The sequence below is a fragment of the Lissotriton helveticus genome, chromosome 5_1 (genome assembly GCF_964261635.1).
Source record: "Lissotriton helveticus chromosome 5_1, aLisHel1.1, whole genome shotgun sequence".
Taxonomy (NCBI): Eukaryota; Metazoa; Chordata; class Amphibia; order Caudata; family Salamandridae; genus Lissotriton; species Lissotriton helveticus.
The window spans coordinates 901,413,124-901,439,777 of NC_136065.1; the positions used below are offsets into that span (position 1 = coordinate 901,413,124).

A 26,654-nucleotide genomic window follows, 5' to 3' on the forward strand; every position below is an offset into this window, starting at 1 on the left:
CCGGCCCAGGTAGTCCGAGGAGATTAGTGTAGGGAGGATCGGGGCAGAGCATAAGAATCTGTCCAGACTGACCCGAAGGTTGTGGGGTATTGAGTGGAATGAGTAAACACGGGCATGGGGGTATAAGTGTCGCCAAGCATCAGTAAGCACCCAGTGTGAGGCCCACGCTCTGAATAGCTCCGCTTGCCGGGGGGCCGGGGAATGTGCAGGGGGGGGGGTGTGAGTGGTCTAATGTAGGGTTCAACGTGCAGTTGTAGTCACCCCCTAAGACCCAAGGGACGGCAGTGAACTGGGCCAGTACCCCTGTAAGGTGATCCCAAAATTTATCTTGCTCAGCATTGGGGGCGTAAATGCTACCCAGGAGGATCCCCTGTCCATCTAAGAGTCCCTCTAGTAGGGCATATCTGCCTTCCTTGTCCACCACCTGACGCTTTCCTCGCTCTTGAAGTGCACTAGAGTACTCTAAACAAAATAGTGCATTATTGTTCCAGAAGACTTTGTGTCCCCCTGCCTATCACATTCAACCAGTTGTTAGATTATAGTGCCGTGTGACATATTGAACCCTGAAATTTGATGTTGGAAACACTTGTCTCCTTCAACATTGTCATGCTAGAGCATGATTTTATTGTAGTCTACAGTTGAATGATCCCTCTGTGGCAATTGAATAACTGTCCTTTTAGACCATTCAGTGGGTGATCTGCACCTCAACAGTTGGATTCCAAAGATGCTTTGAAGATAAGTGACAGAAAATGCTGAAACCTCAGTTTGAAGTACTTTGTGAAATATTTGGAAGAGGTAACCTTCCTGGTTACAATAGTTTTGCCTACATTTTTGCCTGCACGCATAGGGCTAATATGTTATAAAAGTCATAATGAGGAATTCCTGTGTTTACCATTTTGTGGAATATTTAGCCACTGTTTCATGGCATGTCTTTATTATTTCAGGAAGAAGAGTGCCAAGGTGAAGACCGCTTATAAGCGCGAGTATGTAAACCTTGGCTGTGATGTGGACTTCGATTTTGCTGGCCCTGCAATCCATGGTTCTGCTGTTTTTGGCTATGAAGGCTGGTTAGCTGGATACCAGATGACTTTTGATAGTGCCAAATCTAAGCTATCCAAGAATAACTTTTCCGTTGGATATAAAACCGGTGATTTCCAGCTGCACACCACTGTGTAAGTTCATGTGAGACTTACCCTCTAAAGATTGGTCCTAAGAAAAGGCAAATTAAACTTTTATAATTATCTGAGTTTTGAAACCTAGTCTTAGACAGTGACTGCAGAGCGGACTGACTTGGCTCCATAAATTCTGAACATTAATCGCCATAATGTCCTTTTTTAGAGACCGGTTTTGACTTTGCAGCTTGATAAGATTGAGGCGTGTACAGATTTTGTGCAGTGATGAAACATTTACGTCTCGAACCGCAAAGGTTGCCATGACTGGTATAAGCCTGCTCTGTAATGGCAAATCCGCAGCAGGCATTAGACTAATTGTGCGGTTAGTCTTTGAGCTTGAACCTGTACAGAACTCTTTGCTCAGATATTTCCCTCCCCAATACTCAGGCAAATTAAATTAACCGGTGTATTATTTTTTTGCTTTATTGGTAACTGTCTCCTGTTGTAGAAATCTGTTTACACTGCCTCAGTTTTGAAAGATGGGTGCGCCCTGTTAGAGGATGAACACTTCCCGTTTGGACTGCCTTATGTTTGGGTTGGTTGGTTCATCTTTGCCCTCACCTTGTTACCAGTAGGGGGGGGCTTGCCTGAATTTCTGACAATTTAATATTAAAGTAGGTGCTTTGAGAGCTTTTCAGTCCTAGTGTTTGAACAGACTTTTCTTTTTGACTTCTACAAGGGCATCCACTTCAATATTGTAACGGAGTTGAGATGTAAAGTGTATTGGAAATGACTAGACGTCTTTGAATGTATTCACTTCGCAATCTCCAGTTACCTACAAATGTATCCCTCTAATCAGAACAGATGCAATTCAATTCTTCATTTATCTAACAAAATTATTTGAGTATCTTTGAAACTTTTTTTCCACAGCAATGACGGGTCTGAGTTTGGGGGCTCCATTTACCAGAAAGTGAGTGACAATCTGGACACTGCCGTCAACCTAGCCTGGACAGCAGGCAACAACACTACTCGCTTTGGAGTAGCGGCCAAGTACCAGCTGGATCCGTCTGCTACCGTCTCTGTGAGTCTAATGTGCTTATTGGGGAGGCCTGACATAGGTAGCAGCTTCACCACAAAAAGCCCTCTGCAGTCACACCATTGAGACAAGTGTTTTGGCATAAACATAGGGTGGGATTTCCTCCAGTTTTCAAATGTTGCAGTGTGAGCTCAAATGTTCACTAATGATGCTTTGGCTCCATATAAAAGACTTGAGAATCTGTGCTGCATTAAATTATAAAGGCAGCCTGTGCCATAATGTATTATTTGGGAACGTTTGAATTATTAAATTGGACCAATCCCTTTTTTTTCTACTTGGTGTGTATCTCCCTTCTGCGTCAAGCCTCCTGTGCAGTACGAAGGAGGATTCCTTGCTGCTATGTGTTTGCTGCCCCTTTATTCCCTCCTAAAATCCTCCAGTGTATTCTTGTCCTGACCTACCCCCCGTAAATTTCCTCATGCCCTACCCCCTCTTAGAGCACCCCTTTCCCCTGTGTACACTGCTCTTTAATCAACTTCTTTTTCCATGGTCTTGCAGGTGAAAGTAAATAACTCCAGCCTAGTCGGTGTCGGTTACACTCAGACCCTGAGGCCAGGTAAGTGTTTTGTACATGAGTCACATGCAGCGTCATGGATGTGATGTGTAGTTTGTGTTGGGTATAATCATTCAAATAAGTTGATGCACCTGTCCCACGTGTTGGCAGAGGCACCCATTTCTTATATTTCATCAAAGAGTACAGTGACTAAGCACTCCAACCGGCCTCCTGCGAGTGTGAACTCTGCACTGCCCTTTTTATATTTCTATTCTGTTCTATAAGCAGTTTGTTACAAAAGAGCCTAAAAGCAATGCCCAGTTCCTACTCAAAGTTCCCCCTTTTTCCACACTTATTTTCAGCTATTTTCCACCTTAAACGTACCCCGCTTTCCCACTCATTCCTTGCACATGCATCCCTCGAATGTCCCCCTTCCATGCTTAATCTGCCTTCATCCACATGCAGAACCTTTGTCTTTCTAGCCTAGTCTTACATGCTGGAAGGGCACAACTATTAAACTAGTCTCTCCTCCCAAGTTCCTTCACAAGGGTGCTCTTCACAATTTGGGCAGAGACCATTAATCTCATGGAGATCCTGGATGCCAAAATAAATCCGTCCTTTTGTAGTGGCGTTTGTATTTAATCCGCTAGCTATTGAATACTAGTGACTGAGTAGCCATAACCTTGATTTTGAGCTACAACTTATATTCTAGAATTATTACAATTCCTAAAGTCTGGGCGTTGGCAAGACTCACCAACAGCATTGTAATGCTCTAGTTTTGCAGCGTGAAACTTTCTGGATTCACTATGCTGTGCATTATTCCACGGTCTTGTGGATGGGTCCGGATTCGTAGTCTTTTTTTTTTTTTTTTTTTTTTCGTAGCCCAGGTGGGTGTCGGCGTCACACCTCCTTGGGTGCATTTCCGGTGACGTCGGCATGCTTCCTGCGGAAGCTCCCACTCTTGGGCGCCATCTTCAGATTCTTTTTTTCCGCAGTCGGGTCTGGATCGTTCCCGTTTGGGCTCCAGACATTTTTGGAGAAAGGAAAGAAAAAGACAGAAATTACAAAGAAAAGGCATCTGAAGACTCCAGGAGACTTCATCGACGAGTAGTCAGCAAAGGAGAAGGAGAATTCATCGAGATCTTCGACGAACACGCGACCAGGGAGGCCCTGAGCGATCGATGATGGACAACACGCCGTTCAAGTTCTGCCGTAACTGCCACCACAAGTACGCGCAGAAGGACCAGCACCCGGTATGCAACCTTTGTCTACCGGTAAATCACGAAAACGAGGACTGCAACGCCTGCTCCGCCTTCACCCCGAAGACCCTTCGTGTGAGAGAGAGACGGAGGGTAACGCACGCCACCCTACAGGGGAAGGCCCCGACTCGTCCCTCTACGATCTGGGGATGTCTTCCGAGGAAGAGGACAACGCTGCCGCCGAAGACGACAGCTACACGGTCGTAGAGACCGATTACACAAAGACTTCTGATAAGGTAGGAGACTCTCCGGCCCCCAAGAACCCAAGAGACTGAGTCTCGGAAAAACGAGGGCAAGGCCCTGAAAACGCCGACGCTAAAACACCTGGCGTCCGCGAGTACCCACAGGACCAGCGGATCCTCTGAGAATGAGTCCCCGGCGCCGAGAGCTGTTGAGCAGCAGAAGTCGTCGAAAATCGTCCCTGTAAAGGATCGATCGATCGAGGGAGAAGGACCCTAAACTACCGATGCCGACCAGAGAGCCAAAATCTGGTTCGACGTCTAACTTCGGCACCGAAGAACACGGCGACGAGCCAACTGCCGAAAAGAGCGGCCGAACCATCCGACGCGGAACACGCGGCCGAGATGGAGAAGAAGAGAAGACGCCTCGAGGCCGAAATGGAAAACCTCTTGCAGCGGAAGAAAGATTTCGACGCAAAGATGAAAACCTTCACGATCCCACACAAGACCAAGCCACCAGTGGTGGAGGTGGTCGAGGAAGAAGACGAGGTCCCCGAGGAACAAGACCCGGACGTCGAGGTGGTCGACGACCAGGAAGAGAGAGAGAATTCCTACGATAGTTACAATTATGGGGAGGAAGAGGACAGCAGGACGGACGCAGAGTCGGCCCCCTCTGACCTACAGGAGGTGGATTACCTAGATGTCGACACCGATAGCCCGGAGGAGGCGGTCGACACATATCCCTCGAGGCCATCGCCGCCGGACGACATCGGGGCCTACAACTCGGTGATAAGATCTGCCGCAGCGGCGCTCAAGCTCAAGCTCGACGAAGAGAAGCAGAAAGCAGACTTCCTTCTAGAGACATTGCTCCCCAAACAAACAAGGAGCCAATACCTGCCAATGCTCGACAGCGTCTTGGTTCAATGGAAGGAAGCATTCAGGCAGCCCGCAACATGCAAGGCAGTAACTCCCAGAACAGAGAAGAAGTACAAACATTCCTCAATAGACCCACCCTACATTCAGGGGACGGTCTCTGCAGACTCCATTATCACGGCCACAGCAAGGAAGAGGGCTAACGTACCCACTACTTCTGGACCACCACCGGATAAGGAGAGCAAGAGGATGGATCTGGTGGGCAGAAGGATCGAACGGAACGCCGCGACCCACTGGCGCATGGCTAATTCCAACGCACATGTACCAGATCATGGAGGAGCTGGGGCAGTTGGTGAAGGACCTGCCCCAGGATGCCAGACAGAAGGCCGAAAAGCTGGTCGAAGAAGGGTAGAACGCGGCAAATTCTTGCCTTAAGACGGCCCTGGATGGAGCAGACACCTCCAGCAGGCTCATGATGATGGGTGTCACTGAAAGAAGACACGCCTGGCTCAGGATTTCAGGTTTCAAACCAGAAGTGCAGCACAGCATCCTGAACACACCGTTCAACGGCGACACGCTTTTCGGAACAACAGTTGATGAAAAGCTCAGTCAACTAAAGGACAACGAAACAGCAAGGTCCATGGGAGCATTGCAGTTCAGAGGCAACAAAAGGGGCACCCCGTCACGGAGGCCTGGCGGGAGAGGGGGAAACCAGCCAGGTACATCACACCAGGCTTTCCAACAGACTCACCAGGCAGACTTGCAGGCGCAGCAGGGTCAGCAGAAGCAGTTCTGGCAATACCAGCAAAGAGGCCAGTCCTTTCGAGGGAGAGGAAATGGACGTGGACAGAATAGAAGAGGTGGACAGCAGCCCGCCTCTAAGTGACTTCAAAAAACCCCGTGTGCCCACCCAAAGAAAAGATCCCAGGGGGCAGCACGTACAGAGGGGTCAAGACAAGCTACACATCTACGACCACATAACACCAGTGGGAGGAAGATTAAGATTTTACCTCCAAGAATGGAGAGAAATCACATCAGACAAATGGATCCTCAACCTCATCCAATTTGGATACTGCATAGAGTTGGAGGGGAGGCCAACAAGCAGAAAACCAAAAAGAAAACAACTAGCAAGCAAGCAGCTAGAGTGTCTTCAGGAAGAAGTAAAGGAACTCCTGCGGAAGCAGGCCATAGAACGGGTACCCTTCAAGGAAAGAAACAAGGGAATATACTCAACGTACTTCCTGGTACCAAAAGTAGACGAGACAATGAGACCCATTCTGGACCTAAGGTTCCTGAACAAATTCATAAGAACGCAAAAATTCAAAATGACCTCCCTGCAAGAGGTGCTCCCGCAACTGCAGATCGGGGACTTCATGGTCACAATAGACCTCAAGGACGCCTACCTGCACATCCCAATGAACAGAAAGCACAAGCATATGCTCAGTTTCACCATCGGAGAAAACCACTACCAGTTCATGACACTAGCCTTCGGGCTAAAATCAGCACAGAGGGTCTTCACAAAGTGCCTCGCAGCAGTCACAGCGCACCTACGAAGGCAGGGAATACACGTATACCCCTACCTGGACGACTGGCTGGTGAAAGCAAACTCATACCAGAAATGCAAGCAGCACGCACACACGGTGACGAGCACGCTCATAAGCCTGGGGTTCTCCATCCATTGGAAGAAATCATCAATGGAGCCGGAACAAGTGAAGATCTTCCTGGGAGCACAGATCAACACCTTGCAGGGCAAGGTGCTCCCCAGCGAGAAGAGGGCGAGGGCACTGGTGAAGCAAACTCGCCTCTACCGGAAGGGACAAGCTCGGACAGTGAGGACTGCGAGCAAGATCATGGGGATGATGGCATCATGCATCCACCTGGTACCGAATGTACGTCTCCACATGAGACCCATTCAAGAGTGGCTACAGGAGCAATGGTCACAAGCTACAGGCAGTTGGGAGGATCTAGTGGTTGTAACGCACGCAGTGCAGAAGGAGATGACATGGTGGACCATGGAGAACATAACCAGGGGAAAGCCTCTAATGCCCCCAACGCCAACAGTGACCATCACCACAGACGCATCCCTGAAGGGATGGGGCGCTCACATGGAGCTCAAGGTGAGGGGACTGTGGACGCCAGCAGATGCGACAAGGCACATCAATTACCTGGAATTAAAGACAATCTTCCTTGCACTGAAAGCTTTCCAAACAAGACTGTACAAGCACAAGGTGTTGCTACAAACAGACAACACCACCGCGATGTTCTACATCAACAAGCAGGGGGGCACACAGTCAGCTCCGCTTTCAACGCTGGCGCAGGAGATATGGAGATGGGCCATCCCTCTCAAGATAGACCTGCTAGCCATACATCTACCAGGGAAGGACAACATACAAGCAGATTGGCTCAGCAGACAGACATCGGCATCCCACGAGTGGGAGCTCAATGTTCAAGAGACGAGGTGGCTGTTCGACAGATGGGGAACACCGCAAAATGCCAAAACTTCGCATCCAGACAGCCCGAGGAGGGGTCACTGGGGAATGCCCTATGGATAGATTGGTCCGGGACATTTGCTTACGCCTTTCCCCCCGATACCACTGACACAGAGTGCTGAACAAGTGCAGAGCGAGCAACATGACCCTGATACTGGTCGCGCCACAGTGGGCCAGACAGACATGGTACTTGCAGATCATGGAGATGACACCGTGTGCACCCCACAGATTCGACAGGAGGAAAGACCTACTCTCCATGCAGAACGGAGAGGTGCTACACCCAGAGCCAGAGAGCCTGAGCCTGAGCCTGAGGACATAGAGTTCGCACATTTGAGACTGCCAGAAAGCACCTTGAAGGTCCTTCGGGAGGCAGGGAGACCCAGCACTCGGAAGTGCTACGTTGCGAAATGGAAAAGATTCACAATGTGGTGCAGAAAAGAAAGACTTCACACTAAAGGACTCCACAGTGCTAAGGTACCTAACACACTTGCTGGAGAAGAACCTTAGCTCATCCTCTTAGAGAGTTCACTTGGCAGCGATAGTCGCCTACACAAGGGGGGAGACGTGCAGGAGTTTCTTCACATCACAGGTGGTGAAGAGATTCCTGGAAGGAGCAAAAAGGATCGCACCACCCAAGCGGGGGCCGCCACCTGCATGGAACTTGAACATAGTCCTCACGGAACTCATGAAAGCGCCCTTTGAGCCACTTCACAAAGCCTCCCTAAAGATGCGAACTATGAAAACAGCTTTCCTGGTTGCAATAACGTCCTTACGCAGAGTAAGCGAGCTTCAGGCGCTAACGCTACAAGAACCCTACATACAAATACACAATGATAGGGTTGTGATGAGGACTGACCCACACTTCATGCCGAAAGTGGTATCCAAATTCCACATGAACCAGTCTATACAGATACAGAGTTTTTTCCAAAAATCAACAACTAGCGCAGAGCGAGCTCTGCGCACCCTGGACGCCAGAAGGGCAGTCATGCACTACATTGAGAGGACGAAGGGACACAGGAAGACCAAACAGTTCTTCATGTCATTCGCTAACAGTTTCATGGGAAAGGCAGTAACCAAAAAGACTATTGCACGATGGATCGCACAGACAATTCAACTCTGCCACAAGCGTGCAGGACAAGAGCTAGCAGAGGGGACACGTGCCCACTCCACTAGGAAAAAGGGTGCTACAATAGCCTTCCTGGCTAACACACCCATAGAGGACATATGCCTGGCGGCAACATGGGCTTCGGTGCACACGTTCACGAACACTACTGTGTGGATATACAGATGAACAAGGAAGCACAAGTCTGACAAAAGGTGCTCCAGCACATATTCAATAACCAACGCTCATCTTCCACCCAGCCGCCACAGAGATGAGAAACCGCTACAAAATCTATGCACCGCATAGTGAATCCAGAAAGATTCACGCTGCAAAACGAATAGTTTTCTTACCTGTCGGTGTAGTTTTGCAGCTTGAAGATCTTTCTGGATTCACTAGCGAACCCACCCACCTCCGCCAGAAAGATGAGGCTGGAGAGAGAAGAGGTGGTTAAAAAAAAAAAGGGAAACTTTTAAAAGTACAAAGCGGTAAAATATCACCTGAATAGAACATTGCCATTACTTCGGAAATGAAAAACACGGAAAAAAAGAAACCGAAGATGGCGCCCAAGAGTGGGAGCTTCCGCAGGAAGCATGCCGACGTCACCGGAAATGCACCCAAGGAGGTGTGACGCCGACGCCCACCTGGGCTACGAAAAAAAAACAAAAAAACAAAGAAAAGACTACGAATCCGGACCCAGCCACAAGACCGTGGAATAATGCACAGCATAGTGAATCCAGAAAGATCTTAAAGCTGCAAAACTACACCGACCGGTAAGAAAACTATTCGTTTCTCCACTTGACCACAAAGTGTCTCCCTGCCTGGAACCAACACCTTCACTAATTTCAATCTACAATGGACAGCTATGCCACAACAGCCCAATGTGTTTGGTTCCGTACACAAATCCCTTTGGGTGCCACAGAGGGGAGGTGGATGACAGTTGAATTACTGCCGGCAGATCCTTCTCCTAGTGCAGACCACTCCACTTGACCTCCACCCAAAGCTGGTACCTCATTTGGATCTGGCTACTCGACTGAGCCCCAACCCTACCATCGGCACAGACTACACTGGATCGAAGGCCAGCGACTAGGCTGACGCCACTGCCCAGTATTCGAACGCGGGGACTGGCAACTATTCCAGACAAGGATATGATAGTTTTATCAGAGACTGAGATAAACCCACCTTGACATTGTGCTCACTAAGGACTGGACTATACACCACCATGCTGATAATGACCAAGGTGAAGCTCATCAAGATGGGGGACATTTTGAAGGCCTATAAGACACCATTGGTCAAAAAATCTGCCCAGACATTTTCCAGTCCTCTTCTAGACCGGCGACAGCACACCATCTCATTTGCTATTCAGGAGAGAGACTTAATTCGTAGACTTCAGATTGCCAACTACAGGGGTCAAAACCAGTGTTCCTACTTAAGTCCTGAATTCTGCACAAACAAACCTGGAACCTCTATTGCACTTCAGTGAGGCATTGATGCGCGTGCTAGTAGTCCCCAAAAACTCCCCTGGATGGAGAGTGAGCGAAAGGAAACCTTCACACGCCATCAGGCCTGGCTTGAATATGTCAGACTCTTGGCTAAGTCTAGTCTGCATCAGTGTGGTACTAAGGCGCCACACCTGGATGCGCTTCACAGGCTTCTCTTCAGACGTCCAGCAGTCTCTAACGGAAATGCCATTTGAATGGCCTGGTCTGTTTGAAGAAAGGCAGACTCTGCCTTAGAAAGTTTAAAAAAGAGCAAAGCCACAGCTCATTCTGTGTAGCTCTGCCTATACGCCAGTTGCCCAGACCACTCTTGCCTATTGAGACTTTAGAAAGGGCTACCAGCAGAGGGGCCAATATGGGCCTCAGCAAGCTTCCCAAACCTTTGATGGTAGAGGAAGAGGAACGCTTCTCCCCAATCCCCCTCCCCCCACCACAAAAAATAAAAGCTGTATCAAAACTGCCTTGTTAGCCTCAGTGGCACCAGATTGCCCAGTAGGCAAGCAAGTCACTTTTCACCTCCCCGATTAACAGAGCATAACGTCCAACCGCTGGATGCTCCAGATCCTAGAATTTAGCTGTTCCTGGCTCCTTCCTGTCTGTTTCAGCTGACCTGCAACGCCTCCTGGAAGACCTCTCCCAAAAAAATTCTGGCCCTTGGCAAAGGGAGCATTTGAGAGTGTACTCCTATTATTTTCTGGTACGAAGGACTGAGGCCTTCATCCAATCCTACATCTTCGAACTTCCTCCACTGCAAGGGCGGGCCCAAGTCTTGTCTGCCTTGGATCCAGGAGACTGGATGGTAGTGCTTGACTTGCAGGGCGCTTATTTTTTTACATCCCCATCTGGCAGTCCCACAGATGCTATGGTCAGTTTCAGGTAAGCCACAAGCCTTTCCATTGTTCATTGCTCACTTTTGGCTAGACCATTGCATCTCTGGTGTTCACAGAAGTGGTGGTGGGGGTGGGGGGGGGGTCGCAGCTTATCTAGGAAGGTTGGAAATACCAGTCTTTCCAATACCTTTACTACTTGTTGATAAAGGTGGCGTCTCCTCATGTCTGTTAAACACCTCCAGACGACGGCTGATCTGTTGACATTGTTGGGTTTTTCCATCAGTATGCTGAAGTCACACCTGACTGATTCACAGCGGCTCCCATTTATCATGGCCATCTAGGATACAGTGCTTTTCGAGCCATTACTCTGCATCAACGAGTCCAGGACATTCAGGCTTCAGTCTTGGTCTCAGTGTGATAAGCTCTGAGACTTCTTGGCCTCCTGTATACTACTACTGGACAACATGTGGCACATGCAGGCTCTGCAGTGGGATGTGAAGTCTCACTGGGCTTAGCACCAAGGCAATCTTTAGACTCCATCCAGATTTCAAAGGAGACTCTGAAAGACCTGCAGTGGTGGCTGCCTGACAGCATTTGAACCATCTGCAGACCCCTCTCCCTACTCCACCTTGAACAAACTGTTGTGACTGTATCATTGATGGGTTGGGTATTCATCTGGGCGAGCTAGAGATTAATGGATGATGCTTGCAGACAAGCATATGTGGTACCAGGGGACAGTGGGACTTGTGGCAGGAGGCTCTGTTTCTAGAAGTAGCTGAATGCTCCGGTCAGGACAACAATTTCTTCAGTTGTGTGGGGTTTTCAGTTTACCATGGCTGATACTCCTAAAAAAGGACTTTTTAGACCTTGTGCCTCTTGTAACAAGAAGAGGCTTCATGTAGATGACAAGCATAAGGATTGCCTTTATTGTCTCTACCCAGACCACTCTTCTAAGGATTGTAAGATCTGTCGGACCTTTTCAACAAAGACCCTCAAGGACAGAGAGGGGTGCCTTTTGATATGGCTACAGAGACTGAAGGATAAGGACCAGGCAGTCTCTTCAGGTGAGAGTGAGTGTTCCTTCAGGAGTCCACATTCCTCTCCTAAAAGACCTAGAGTGACATCCCCAGGACCGTCTTCAGAGCCACTCCCAAAGAAGACGCTGAAGTCTTCAGAGGTTCATTCTAAGGTCTTGCCTGTGAAGGTTTCTCCTCAGGGCTCTGTTTCCACCTTTAAGAAACCCTTCACGACCTCTTCAGCGCTGCCTGTGACAGCGTCGACAGCAACCATCTCCACTTCTGTGGCGTCCTCTTCATTATCCACGTCGACTTCTACAACCTCTTCATTGTCGTCGACTGGTAGGTCCGTTTCATCTATTATAAAGATAGACGTTGACGCCGTCGTCGACTAGCGCTTCCACGTCGACTAAGTCCACATCGTTGTAGACTAAAGCTCCGTAGTCGACGAAGAAATCAACGTCGACGAAGGCTCCATCGACGTCGACTAGGTCACACTCTACGACGAAGCCGTCTACTAAGAAATCACCGTCGACTACGTCATCGACGCTGCAACCGTCGACTACGACATCGGCGTCGACGATACCTTCTGGATCAGTCGTCGACGTCCCTCTGTCGACGGTCACCCTGTCGACTAGCTCGACGACGACACAGGAACCTACCTTGAAAAGTGCATATGTTCACTTAAAAATTACTAAACGCACTCTGACACCGGATCTAACCTCTCCGAGCAGAGTCCAGGCTTTACCACCTGCGCATCTTCTGGATAACGAAGACTCTGATGAGGATTCTATGTTCCAGACAGCTACAAGCCCATCTGAACTGCACGTAAAATATCATGAGTTCAGATTATGAGGAACAAGAGCAGGATAAACGAGTGGATTACCAGGAGGAATTCCAACCTCCTCCTCAACCTATGGTGTCTTCCTGCGTCCATAGTCACGGATCTGCAGTTCTTGATTGCGGACTACAAACAGGTTTCCCTCTACTCCTCCTCCACCTTAAGTGGTTACGCCTCCGCCTAGACCTCGGCCTCCACCTCTAGTGCTTCACCCTGATCCTGCTCCTGCACAGCATCCTCCATCCTCCATCCTCGGATGAAGAAGAGGAGCAACAGCAGGTGGAAGGGGAACTCCAGGATTCATATGACGAGTGGGATGATTACGTCATTCCGTGTCCAGCATCTCCTGTGCCAACGCAAGCCGATTCGCCCCTGGAGGACATTCAGGGATTCCATAATATCCTAGAAAGGGCGGCTTTGCGTTTCAAAATTCCAATAACTACCCAACAACAAGACTGCTTCCTTTATGATTTCAGGGAACCGTTCAAAAAGACTGTTAGGTCCATACCTATCATAGAATACATTTGGACCCAAGGGGTTAAAATCATGCAAAACCCTTCTTCCTTGCCCCAGGTTCTGCCCAGGCTGGACAAGAAATAGAAGGCTCCAGACACGGCTCCAGCTGGCCTTACTGGCCATCCCAAGCCATACTCGTCAATACTCAGTCATTACTCAAGCAGCGCAGCGCAAATCCTTAGGCTACTCTAACTGCGCCACCGGATAAGGAGGGACGAAAACTGGACAATATTGGGAAGCTGTGTTCTTCAATGTCCGCATTGACAGTGCGAGCTGCAAACTCCATGGCACTGTTAGGACGTTACAATCGTCAAATGGGGGCTGATATCGCCTCATATTTGGGATCTTTGTCGGAGGAAGAGAAAGAAGAGGCAAAAAAGATTCTCTTAGAAGGCGAACGCTCAGCCTCAGACATGAATGAATGAATGAATACTCTTTTCTATAGCGCATGGCTACCCTAAGGCATCCCAGCGCTGTTAGACCAAAGGACTGGTTGAAGACAATCAATGGAACAGAAGTGTCTTCAGTCGCTTCCTAAAGGCGAGATGGTTACTTTCAAGCCTGATGTTATCTGGGAGATTGTTCCAGCACTTGGCTGCTAGAAAAGAGAGCTGGCGACCACCCATTCGGGCTCGCTTCACCCTTGGTACCACCAGTAAATTACGCTGATTAGATCTCAAGGATCTGAGAGATTGGTGTCGGCAAAACAGAGGATAAAGAATAGTGGGACCATAATTCCAGACCGACTTATGCGCCATGCACAGGGTTTTAAACGTGATTCTTTCATGAATCTGCAGCCAATGAAGATGTCGCAATGCGGCCTTCGCTGAGCTGCGTATGTTCATAAGCAGCCGAGCTGCGCAGTTATGCACAGATTGCAAAGTTTGGATGGACCCTGCAGGGGCCCCACAATAGACAGCATTGGCATAGTCCAACCGCAAGAGAATCAGCGACTGTACTAGCATGCGTCTGGCCTCAAACGGAAGAAAGGTCAAGACCTTCCTGAGGACCCTAATCAGTCCATAACCGGTCGCAGCAACCTTCTTTGCCTGGACTTGGAATCCCAAAGAGGAGTCAAGCCACACCCCCAGGCTCTTTATCTGGTTCTTAGGGAGGGGTGGAGGACCAAGACAGTTTGGCCACCATGGGTCGAGGTTGATAGGGGCTTTGTAGCCCAAAAACATGATTGACTGTGCTATGGATGTCGCATCGACTGGTTTCCGCCAGCTAGCTGGAGCTGCGGTGCTGAGACGTCAAGGCTGGCTCAAAGCAACTACCTTTCGGCCGGAAGTGCAAGCTAAGGTACTTGACTTGCCTTATGATGGCCAACTTTTATTTGGAGCACATATAGATGAGGCGCTTCAAGGTATTAAAAAAGATACCGATACAGCGAAGGCACTGGGTACCCTCAAGTTTACTAAACCTCCCTTTCGGGGCTCCAGAGGGAGAGGCCAAGCTTCAAGAGGAGATTTTCAAGGTTACCGGTCCTCGTACAGCTCAAACCAGCAGTACAAACCCCAATATCAGCAGAGACAACAGTCGTCCTACACAAGGTCTTCCTTTCGTGGCAAAGGAGGAAAAACTAACACAGCCAGAAGACAATGACTTCTCCCTGTCACAGGTCTCCACTTCTTCTCTACCGTACAAGATTGGAGGAAGAATCTAGTCTTTCCTACAAAATTGGAAACTGATTACTACGGATCGATGGGTCCTTCAACTAGTTCAATTCGGACACTCTGGAGTTCACAGAAACCCCTCCTCAAACTCCTCCTCGCCCAATGCTCCACAAGAACTTACATCAGCTGCAATTGGAGCTATCACTTATGCTCCGAAAAGGTGCTATAGAAAGTCCCTCGCGAGCAGCGCCAAGAAGCTTCGGCGTTAGTGCGCTTTACAAATTGCACCTAAGATAAGATCAGAAAGGCAAGGGGTCCTACTCCCGATTCTTCTTAATTCGGAAAAAAGATAAAAAAAATGAAGACCTATATTGGACATAAGAAACCTAAACCAGTATCTCAAGAAACAGTCATTCCGTATGGTGTCCATTCAGGAGGTCCTTCAACTCCTCAATGCGAACGACTTCAAAACGCTTATTTTCACGTGCCTATCCACAGAAATCACAAGCAATACCTCAGGTTTGCTGTGGCAGACAAGCACTACCAGTTTCGGGTGTTGCCCTTCGGCCTGCAGTCGGCGGCACCGCATTTTTACAAAATGCCTGTTTCCAGTAGCAGCGTACCTCCGGCAACATCACCAAGTCTTCCCATACTTGGACGACTGGCTAATCAAGGCTCCTTCTTTGGCAGGCGTGACTAAGTCCTCCAACGCTTGTCTTCAACTTTTCAACGACTTGGGCCTTAATCTCAATCGAGACAAATCCGTCCTTCAGCCTTCCCAGCGTCTCACTTTCCTAGGCACTGTCCTAGATACGGCTCAGAAAAAAGCATTCCCTTCACAGGAGCGTCAATCCAAACTGGCATCCTTGGCGGCCCGTGTACGAACCAGAAGAACACTCACGGTCTGCCTTTACAAGACCCTGCTGGGGATGATGTCTTCTTGCATCCTGTTAGTTCCACACTGCCGTCTTCATATGCGTCTTCAGGAAGCATTATCCAGTCAATGGATCCAGTGTACAGGATCATTCGAAGATGTAATCCGAGTGACGCCTTCCATGGTAAAAGCTCTACAGTGGTGGATTCATCCACAGAACCATACACTAGGTATGCCGTTCCTGCTTCCAGCCTCGCCGCATATAATAACAGATGCGTCCCTGGAAGGTTGGGGGGTGTTCCTCCAAGAACTCAATCAACGGACAGTGGTCCCCTGCCGAAAAACAACTCCACAAACCTTCTCGAGTTAAGAGCGGTTTACCTGGCGCTTCGAGCGTTCCTGCCTCGGATCAAAAACTCCCCAGTGCTTGTGAGGACAGACAACACCACCACTATGCACTATATCAACAAATAAGGGGGTACTCAGTCTCTGATGTTGTCTCGCGAATCTCAAGATCTGGAACTGGCTACTTCTGCACAACATTTCCCTTCGGGAAGAATACATCCCTGGAACGGACAATGTCCTTGCAGACTCACTGAGCTGACCGCGCTCTGTGCGCCGCGAGTGGGAGCTGGACCACCAAATTCTCAATCACATCTTCTCTCGATGGGGCAAGCCTCACCTGGATCGGTTCACAACCAGACACAACGCCAAATGCCAACATTACGCAAGCTGGCGTCCCCAGAAAAGGTCTCTAGGGAATGCATTTTCGATCGCATGGTTCAACGCCTTTTCGTACGCATTTTCTCCATTTCCCCTGATTCCCAGGGTCCTCAGGAAGCTGAAGGCGGAACATTGTACCCTGATCTTGATAGCTCCAGCGTGGCCGCGCCCACACTGGTTCACAGGCTTCATCTCCTATCGCTGGAACCGCCGATCCCATTGAAGCCGTGCCCCAATCTCCTCTCAATGAACCACTGACTAGTCCAACATCCGGATCCAGCATCTCTCAGATAATCGGCTTGGATCCTGAGTTCAGAGAATTCCAGAACTTGAACATCCCGTCAGACTGCCGAGCTGTTCTAGCCTGGGCTCGGCCGACAGTACCAACAAGACGTATTCCCTGAAATGGAAAAGGTTCTGCATGTGGTGTAAATCGGTCAAAATACATCCCTTTTCTTCATCACCGGCAGAGATCTTACCTTACCTTCTTAATTTGGCAAACTCCGGTCTGGCTCATGCTTCAACAAAAGTTCACCTGGCTGCCATATCTCGTGTCAGACGTTCCACAGCTGGTACTTACCTCTGGTCCAACAGACTCGTAAAACAATTTCTTAAAGGTTTGTTCAGGACATTTCCTCCAGTGAAGTCTTTACCGCCTGCCTGGCAGCTGAACGCTGTGCTTGCTCAATTAATGAAGCATCTCTTTGAGCCAATACACAAAGCGGATATCAAATATCTTTCCTGGAAAACGGCTCTTCTATTGGCCCTTACCTCAGCGAAAAGAGTAAGCGAACTCCAAGCCTTTTCAATTCAAGACCCTTTCCTCCAATTCAGGCAGGACAGAGTGATTCTGAGGACTAATCCTAAATTCATTCCAAAAGTTCCATCTGACTTTCACCTTAATGAGCCTATTGTACTGCGGTTTTTCTTCCCGAATCCACATTCTGCAGCAGAGAGGTCTCTCCACTCTTTAGATCTCAAATGCTGTCTGAAGTTCTACATACACAGAACAGAGACATTTCGAAAATCTAACCAACTTTTCGTTGCCTTTAGCAGACCTAGGAAAGGTCTTCCTTTGACTAAGCATTTCACGTTGGATCTCTGCAGCTATTGCTTTCTGTCATAAACAAGCAGGACATCCTCTGCATTCCAAAGTTCGGGCTCATTCCACTAGAGCAGTCTCAACCTCCATGGCGCTCTTTGCAGGAGTGCCTATCATTGATATCTGCAGAGCGGTGACATGGAAGACTCCTCATACGTTCACCAGGCACTACTGCTTGGATACTGAACTTATGAAAAATGCAGCAGTGGGACAGGCTGTGCTCCGTCATATATATATCTCACTAGAGGTGAGCCTTCCCTTTCATCCCACCTTCCTACTGTCTACTTGCACATTTCTCTCTACTATTGCATGTTGGTACCTTTTGCATTTCACAATTGATATGTTATTATCTAGTGAGATTTACTGTTGTACCATTCGAAATGTGCTTGGTATTGCTCGCTACTCTGATTCAGGCATGTGAATCTATGAAAGATACCCATAATACTGGATAAGGAATACGTTACTTACCTGTAACTGCAGTTTTGCAGCGTGAATCTTTCTGGATTCACTATGCTGTGCATTATTCCGCGGTCTTGTGGTTGGGTCCGGATTTGTAGTCTTTTCTTTGTGTGGTTTTTTTTTTTTTTTTTTTTTTTTTTTTTGTAGCCCAGGTGGGCGTCGGCGTCACACCCCCTTGGGTGTATTTCCGGTGACGTCGGCATGCTTCCTGCGGAAGCTCCCACTCTTGGGCGCCATCTTCAGATTCTTTTTTTCCGCGGTCGGGTCTGGATCGTTCCCGTTTGGGCTCCAGACATTTTTGGAGAAAGAAGAAAGGAAAAGACAGAAAACACAAGGAGAAGTCATCTGAAGACTCCAGGGGACTTCATCGACGAACAATCAGCAAGGAGAAGGCGTTTTTCATCAAGATCCTCGATGACCGTCGACGAACACGCGACCAGGGAGCCCCTGGACGCTCGATGATGGACAACACGCCGTTCAAGTTCTGCCGTAACTGCCACCACAAGTATGCGCAGAAGGACCAGCACCTGGTTTGCAACCTTTGCCTACCGGTGGACCACGAAAGCGGGGACTGCAACGCCTGCTCCGCTTTCGCCCCGAAGACCCTTCGTGTGAGAGAGAGACAGAGGGTAGCACACGCCACCCTGCAGGGGAAAGCCCCGACTCCGTCCCTCTACGAGCTGGGGATGTCCTCCTGAGGAAGAAGACAACGCTGCCGCCGAAGACGACAGCTACACGGTCGTAGAGACCGATTACACGAAGACTTCTGATAAGGTAGGAGACTCTTCGGCCCACAAGAACCCGAGAGACTGAGTCTCAAAATCGAGGGCAAGACCCCGAAAGCGCCGATGCCAAAGAAGGCGGCGTCCGCGATTACTCACAGGCCCAGCGGATCCTCCGAGAAGGAGTCCCCGGCGCCGAGAGCTGCTGATCAGTAGAAAACGTCGAAAATCATCCCCGAAAAGGATCGATCGACGCCGAGGGAGAAAGACCCTAAACTAACGACGACCAGAGAGCCAAAATCCGGTTCGACGTCGAAGACTTTGACACCGAAAAGCTCGGCGCCGAAAAGAACGGCTGATCCATCAGACGCGGAACACGCGGCCGAGATGGAGAAGAGAAGGCGCCTAGAGTCCGAAATGGAGAACATCATGCAGCGGAAGAAAGATTTCGACGCTAAGATGAAAGCCTTCACGATCCCTCACAAGACCAAGCCACTGGTGGTGGAGGCGGTCGAGGAGGAAGACGAGATCGACGAGGTCGCCGAGGAACAAGACCAGGACGTCTAGGTGGTCGACGACCAAGAAGGGTACGAGAATCCCTAAGATAGCTACAACTATGGGGAGGAAGAGGACAGCAAGACGGACGCAGAGTCGGCACCCTCTGACCTACAGGAGGTAGATTACATAGATGTCGACACCGACAGCCCGGAGGAGGCGGTCGACACATACCCCTCGAGGCCCTCGCCGCCGGACGACATCGGGGCCTACAACTCGGTGATAAAAATCTGCCACAGCAGCATTCAAGCTCAAGCTCGACGAAGAGAAGCAGAAAGCAGACTTCCTTCTAGAGACATTGCTCCCAACACAAACAAGGAGCCAGTACCTTCCAATGCTCGACAGAGTCTTGGCTCAGGGGAAGGAAGCATTCAGGGAACCCGCAACATGCAAGGCAGTAACTCCCAGAACGGAGAAAAAGTACAAACATTCCTCAAAGGACCCAGCCTACATTCAGGGCATGGTCTCCGCAGACTCCATTATCGTGGCCACAGCAAGGAAGAGGGCCAACGTACCCACTACCTCGGGTCCACCACCGGATAAGGAGAGCAAGAGGATGGATCTGGTGGGCAGAAGGATCGAACGGAATGCCGTGACCCACTGGCGCATGGCTAATTCCAACGCCCTGATAAACAGGCACATGTACCAGATCATGGAGGAGATGGGGCAGTTGGTGAAGGACCTGCCCCAGGATGCCAGGCTTAAGGCCGAAAAACTGGTTGAAGAAGGGAAGAACGCGGCAAATTCTTGCCTTAAGACGGCCCTGGATGGGGCAGACACCGCCAGCAGGCTCATGATGATGGGTGTCACGGAAAGGAGACACGCCTGGCTCAGGATCTCAGGTTTCAAACCAGAGGTGCAACACAGCATCCTGAACACACCGTTCAACGGCGACACGCTTTTCGGAACAGTTGATGAAAAGCTCAGTCAGCAAAAGAAAGATAACGAAACAGCAAGATCCATGGGAGCATTGCAGTTCAGAGGCAACAAAAGGGGCACCCCGTCACGGAGGCCCGGCGGGAGAGGTGGAAACCAGCCAGGTACATCACACCAGGTTTTCCAACAAGCGCACCAGGCAGACTCGCAAGCTCAACAGGGGCAGCAGAAGCAGTCCTGGCAGTACCAACAAAGAGGCCAGTCCTTTCGTGGGAGAGGAAATGGACGTGGACAGAACAGAAGAGGGGGGCAGCAGCCCTCCTCTAAGTGACTTCAAAAAACTAAGTGTGCCCGCCCACAAAAAAGATCAAAGGGGGCGGCACGTACAGAGGGGTCAAGACAAACTAGACATATACGACCACATGACACCAGTGGGAGGAAGATTAAGATTTTACCTCCGAGAGTGGAGAGAAATCACATCGGACAAATGGATCCTCAACATTATCCAATTCGGATACTGCATAGAGTTGGAGGGGAGGCCAACAAGCAGAAAACCAAAAAGAAAAACACTAGCAAGCAAGCAGCTGCAGTGTCTTCAGGAGGAGGCAAGGGAACTCATGCGTAAGCAGGCCATAGAACGGGTACCCTTCAAGGAAAGAAACACAGGAATATACTCCACGTACTTCCTGGTACCAAAGGTAGACGAGTCAATGAGACCCATTCAGGACTTACGGTTCCTGAACAAATTCATAAGAACGCAAAAATTCAAAATGTCCTCCCTGCAAGAGGTGCTCCCACAATTGCAGACCGGGGACTTCATGGTCACAATAGACCTCAAAGACGCCTACCTGCACATCCCAATGAACAGAAAGCACAAACACATGCTCAGGTTCACCATTGGAGAAAGCCACTACCAGTTCACGACACTGGCCTTCGGACTAAAATCAGCACCAAGAGTTTTCACAAAGTGCCTCGCAGCAGTCGCAGCGCACCTACGAAGGCAGGGGATACACGTATACCCTTACCTGGACGACTGGCTGGTGAAAGCAAACTCATACCAGAAATGCAAGCAGCACGCACATGCAGTGACGAGCACGCTCATAAGCCTGGGGTTCTCCATCCATTGGAAGAAATCATCAATGGAGCCGGAACAAGTCAAGATCTTCCTGGGAGCACAGATCAACACCTTACAGGGCAAGGTGTTCCCCAGTGAGAAGAGGGCGAGGGCGCTGGTGAAGGAAACTCGCCTCTACCGGAAGGGACAAGCTCGGACAGTGAGGACTGCGAGCAAGATCATGGGCATGATGGCATCATGCATCCACCTGGTACCAAATGTACGACTCCACATGAGACCCATTCAAGAATGGCTACAGGAGCAATGGTCACAAGCTACAGGCGGTTGGGAGGATCTAGTGGTTGTAACGCACGCAGTGCAGAAGGAGATGGCATGGTGGACCATGGAGAACATAACAAGGGGAAAGCCTCTAACGCCCCCAACGGCAACAGTGACCATCACCACAGACGCATCCCTGAAGGGATGGGGCGCCCACATGGAGGAACTCAAGGTGAGGGGACTGTGGACGCCAACAGATGCGGCAAAGCACATCAATTACCTAGAACTGAAGACAATCTTCCTTGCGCTGATAGCCTTTCAAACAAGACTGTACAAACACAAGGTGTTGATACAAACAGACAACACCACTGCGATGTTCTACATCAACAAGCAGGGGGGCACACAGTCAGCCCCGCTTTCAACGCTGGCACAGGAGATATGGAGATGGGCCATCCCTCTCAAGATAGACCTGCTAGCCATACACCTACCAGGGAAGGACAACATACAAGCCGATTGGCTCAGCAGGCAGACATCGGCATCCCACGAGTGGGAGCTCAATGCTAAGGAGACAAGGTATCTGTTCGACAGATGGGGGACACCATCGGTGGACCTGTTTGCCACACGCCAGAATGCAAAATGCCAAAGCTTCGCATCCAGGCAGCCCGAGGAGGGGTCACTGGGGAATGCCCTATGGATAGATTGGTCAAGGACATTTGCTTACTCCTTTCCCCCGATACCACTGTTGCACAGAGTGCTGAGCAAGTGCAGAGCGAGCAACATGAGACTGATACTGGTCGCACCACAGTGGGCGAGGCCGACATGGTACTCGCAGATCATGGAGATGACAGTGTGCCCCCCACAGATTCAGCAGGAGGAAAGACCTACTCTCCATGCAGAACGGAGAGGTACTACATCCAGAGCCAGAGAGCATGAGCCTAGTAGTGTGGCTCCTGAGGACATAGAGTTCGCACATTTGAGACTACCAGAAAGCACCCTGAGGGTCCTTCGGGAGGCACGAAGGCCCAGCACTCGGAAGTGCTACGTTGCGAAATGGAAAATATTCACAATATGGTGCAGACAGGAAAGACTTCACAATAAAATGAAGAGGGACTCCACAGTGCTAAGGTACCTGACGCACTTGCTGGAGAAGAACCTTAGCTCATCCTCTTAGAGAGTTCACTTGGCAGCGATAGTCGCCTACACAAGGGGAGAGACTGCAGGATCTTCTTCACATCACAGGTGGTGAAGAGATTCCTGGAAGGGGCGAAAAGGATCGCACCACCCAAGCGGGTGCCGCCACCTGCATGGAACTTGAACACAGTCCTAACGGAACTCATGAAAGAGCCCTCTGAACCACTTCACAAGGCCTCCCTAAAGATGCTAACTATGAAAACAGCCTTCCTGGTTGCAATAACGTCCTTACGCAGGGTAAGCGAGCTTCAAGCGCTGACGCTACAAGAACCCTACATACAAATACACAATGATAATGATGAGGACTGACCACACTTCATGCCGAAGGTGGTATCCAAATTTCACATGAACCAGTCTATACAGATACCGAGTTTTTTCCAAAAACCAACAACTAGCGCAGAGCGAGCTCTGCACACCCTAGACGCCAGAAGGGCAGTCATGCACTACATTGAGAGGACGAAGGGACACAGGAAAACAAAACAGTTCTTTGTGTCATTCGCAAACAGCTTCATGGGAAAAGCAGTAACGAAAAAGACCATTGCACGATGGATCGCACAGACAATTCAACTCTGCCACAAACGTGCAGGACAAGAACTGGCAGAGGGGACACGTGCCCACTCCACCAGGAAGAAGGGCGCTACAATAGCCTTCCTGGCTAACACACCCATAGAGGACATATGCCTGGCGGAAACATGGGCTTCGGTGCACACGTTCACGAAGCACTACTGTGTAGACATACAAATGAACAAGGAAGCTCAAGTTGGACAGAAGGTGCTACAGCACATCTTCAACACCCAACGCTCATCTTCCACCCAGCCGCCACAGAGATGAGAAACCGCTACAAAATCTATGCACAGCATAGTGAATCCAGAAAGATTCACGCTGCAAAACGAATAGTTTTCTTACCTGTCGGTGTAGTTTTGCAGCTTGAAGATCTTTCTGGATTCACTAGCGAACCCACCCACCTCCGCCAGAAAGATGAGGCTGGAGAGAGAAGAGGTGGTTAACAAAAGAAAGGACTTTACAAAGCGGTAAAATACCAACTAAATAGAACATTGCCATTACTTCGGAAACGAAAGAAACACGGAAAAAAGGAACCCGAAGATGGCGACCAAGAGTGGGAGCTTCCGCAGGAAGCATGCCGACGTCACCGGAAATACACTCAAGGGGGTGTGACGCCGACGCCCACCTGGGCTACAAAAAAAAAACCAAAGAAAAGACTACGAATCCGGACCCAACCACAAGACCGCGGAATAATGCACAGCATAGTGAATCCAGAAAGATCCTCAAGCTGCAAAACTACACCGACAGGTAAGAAAACTATTTGTTATCCAGTATTGTTATCTTTCATAGATTCACATGCAACCCACCCACCTGCCCTGGAAGGGTTCACCTTGGTTCTCTCAGTAGTGTACTACTTAGCACTGTGCTTACGAAAATCTGAGGGACCAGTGCTCCTTCCAGGAAGGATCTAGATGGTGGTAATAGCTGGTTGGCTCTTGGACTAAGTTAAGTCCTTTTTACAAAAGGACATGGATATGTTACTAATGAGAGGCCTCTGGCCCATTACTAAGTATATATGTCATTACTTTATTTATGTACCGGGGACTCCCACCCTGACGACGGGGAATGATTCAGGCATGTGAATCTATGAAAGATACCAATACTGGATAACTGCAGTTACAGGTAAGTAACTCATTCCTTTCTGATGATGCAGTAGGACCTTAGTTTGGTGCTCACCTGTCGTTCACTGCTATTGAGCCCATGCAACGTTAATCTCTTCACCTGTTAACCATCAAGACCGTCTTCCTCATTGACAAATCTGCAGCTGAGTGGGTGAACTGCTGGCATAGTTTGTGGTACTATGGTATACTTTGTTCTTGCCAAACTAGTTCTCCGGACAAAAGCAGCATTCAAGCCCAAGGTAGCCACACTCTTACACAAAGGGCAATCAATCACCTTGCTGGCTTTCAATGCACTTCCTCTTCCCTCCAAGTAGGAAGAACTGCTCCACCTGTCTTGACCCAAAACAAGCCCTTATGTTTTATTTTATTTAATGCGATTTTATATAGCGCGAACATTACCCGAAGGTGTCAGAGCGCTTTTCATAAGAACCAGTTGCGATACATAAGGACTTAGGATTACATGGGTTACATAAAAGATACAAACAGAAACAAAATTGCAAACATACAAGTTATAAAGTCACACAAGGAAGAGATATTCAGGGAAGGGATACAAATGGATATACTCTAAGAGTCACATAGGAATGGTAGATAGCACAAAGGTCTACTGCATATACTAGTGATTAGTTATCTCTATATACATATGTATACAAATAGTATATTTTCTCAGGTCAAGACCCAAAAAACCAGGAGAGCAGAGTTCCATTAAGTGGGGTCGGAGGGGGGGGGGCGCAGTCACAACACCACGGGAGGGTAGGAGGGATACAAGAGTATGGAGAAAAGGGAAATCAGAAAAAGGAAGAAACATTTAAGGATAGTCAAGGGGGAAACGAGGGAAAAGGGAAAGGACGAGGGAATGGACAAGATGGCGGGTCAGGGTCCCGAGAAAAGCGGCCGAGAACAGCAGCAAAATGGCTGCCAGGACAAAGGAAAAACCATAAAGAAGTCCATGAGTGGCCCAGTGAGTATGAATTAGAGTGCCAGGGGAAGTCCGGGGGGGGGGGGGGGGGGAGTGGAGGTACAGAGATCAAAGTTAGGAAGGGAGAGGAGGCGTGTAGGCTCGGGTCCACTGGAGTAACTTCGAAGACAATCAGCCAGTCCTGGCTCCCTCGCCCCCATACTTGGGATAAGTTCACTGGTTCCTCGCTCCCGCCCGGCTGCAGCAGCACTTTGTTTGACTACAACAGAAGTTGTTGGAGAGGGGGCATACAGGGGTTGAAGGGCTGAAAGAAGGCTGAGCTCAGCTGTCCTCACGCCTCCAGTCTCAGAAGCGGGGGCTGTGTGCCTAGACTCCTGGGTGGGGCACCTCTGTGCCCCTCGATCCATGGCGGGACAGGCAGCTCCAATGAAGTGTTCTCTCTGGGGTGGGTGAGGGCCTCCAACCGCTACAGTGCACCCCCATTATGCCAACGACGGGGGTACCCCGGTGGTAGCAGCAAGGAGCATGCTGTGCAGGGAGTCTGCTGCAAGATGGTATGTCTGTGCACGTTACCGGGGTCGTCTTTGCGCCGCAGGGCCGCAGTAGCTCATCACACTGACATCGGGTGTCACAGGTGCATTGGATCGGCGCCTACTGCCATCTTAAGGTCAGGCATGGGGCCATGAGGTAGCGCCATTTGGTGGGAGTCCGCATTGCGGGGCCGCAAATGCCCCATAGCGTTCGCGCCAGCCCCCCGCTCACCTGTGGCGTCAGGGCAAAAGGGGGGAACTAGAGTCCGAAAGCGGCGTCTGGCTCAGTTTGCTGCGAGATCCGGCTCTTAGATCTGGACAGCAGCCGCCATCTTAGGTGCCGGTCCCAAATAGTTCAGGGCTTCCTTACTGCTAGACTCGTGGACACGGAAGGCAGAGAGTGCCCCACTCAAGTGCGCTACATGTTCCGCTGTCAGGATCTGAAGCTGACGTCCCCTGGGGATCGGCGATGATCGCTCCTGAAGTGTGCGCGGACCGGGAGCCCGCGCACACTCCTCCTCCTCACTGCTGGACTTGAAAATGAAGAGAGAAAAAAATTATTGATGGGATAAATCCACTTTTTGTCTGTTTCTGTGAAGCCAACAAAGCAAAAGTGGTGCGAAAGAACAGTCTCCCAATGAATTGTACTATGCATGAAGAGCTGAGGGCTGGTTGCCAAAAAGCAACCCCCTGGGGGTCTGTGTCCTTGTTCCACCAGGGCAAAGGCTGCTACTGCGGCCCTGGTGCATATTGTGCCAGTTTTGAACCTC

At 49.7% G+C, this 26,654-nt stretch overlaps 1 protein-coding gene across 3 annotated transcripts in view; it reads left to right on the forward strand.

Annotated features, from left to right (window-relative positions):
• Positions 1–26,654, forward strand: part of VDAC2 (voltage dependent anion channel 2) — a 97,518-nt gene that overhangs the window by 66,407 nt on the left and 4,457 nt on the right. For all 3 annotated transcript variants that reach the window (XM_078643361.1, XM_078643360.1, XM_078643359.1), the window contains exons 6-8: positions 945–1,172; positions 2,043–2,193; positions 2,707–2,764. In XM_078643361.1, the coding sequence (XP_078499487.1) occupies positions 945–1,172; positions 2,043–2,193; positions 2,707–2,764 (437 nt within the window). The remainder of the gene's footprint in view (positions 1–944; positions 1,173–2,042; positions 2,194–2,706; positions 2,765–26,654) is intronic.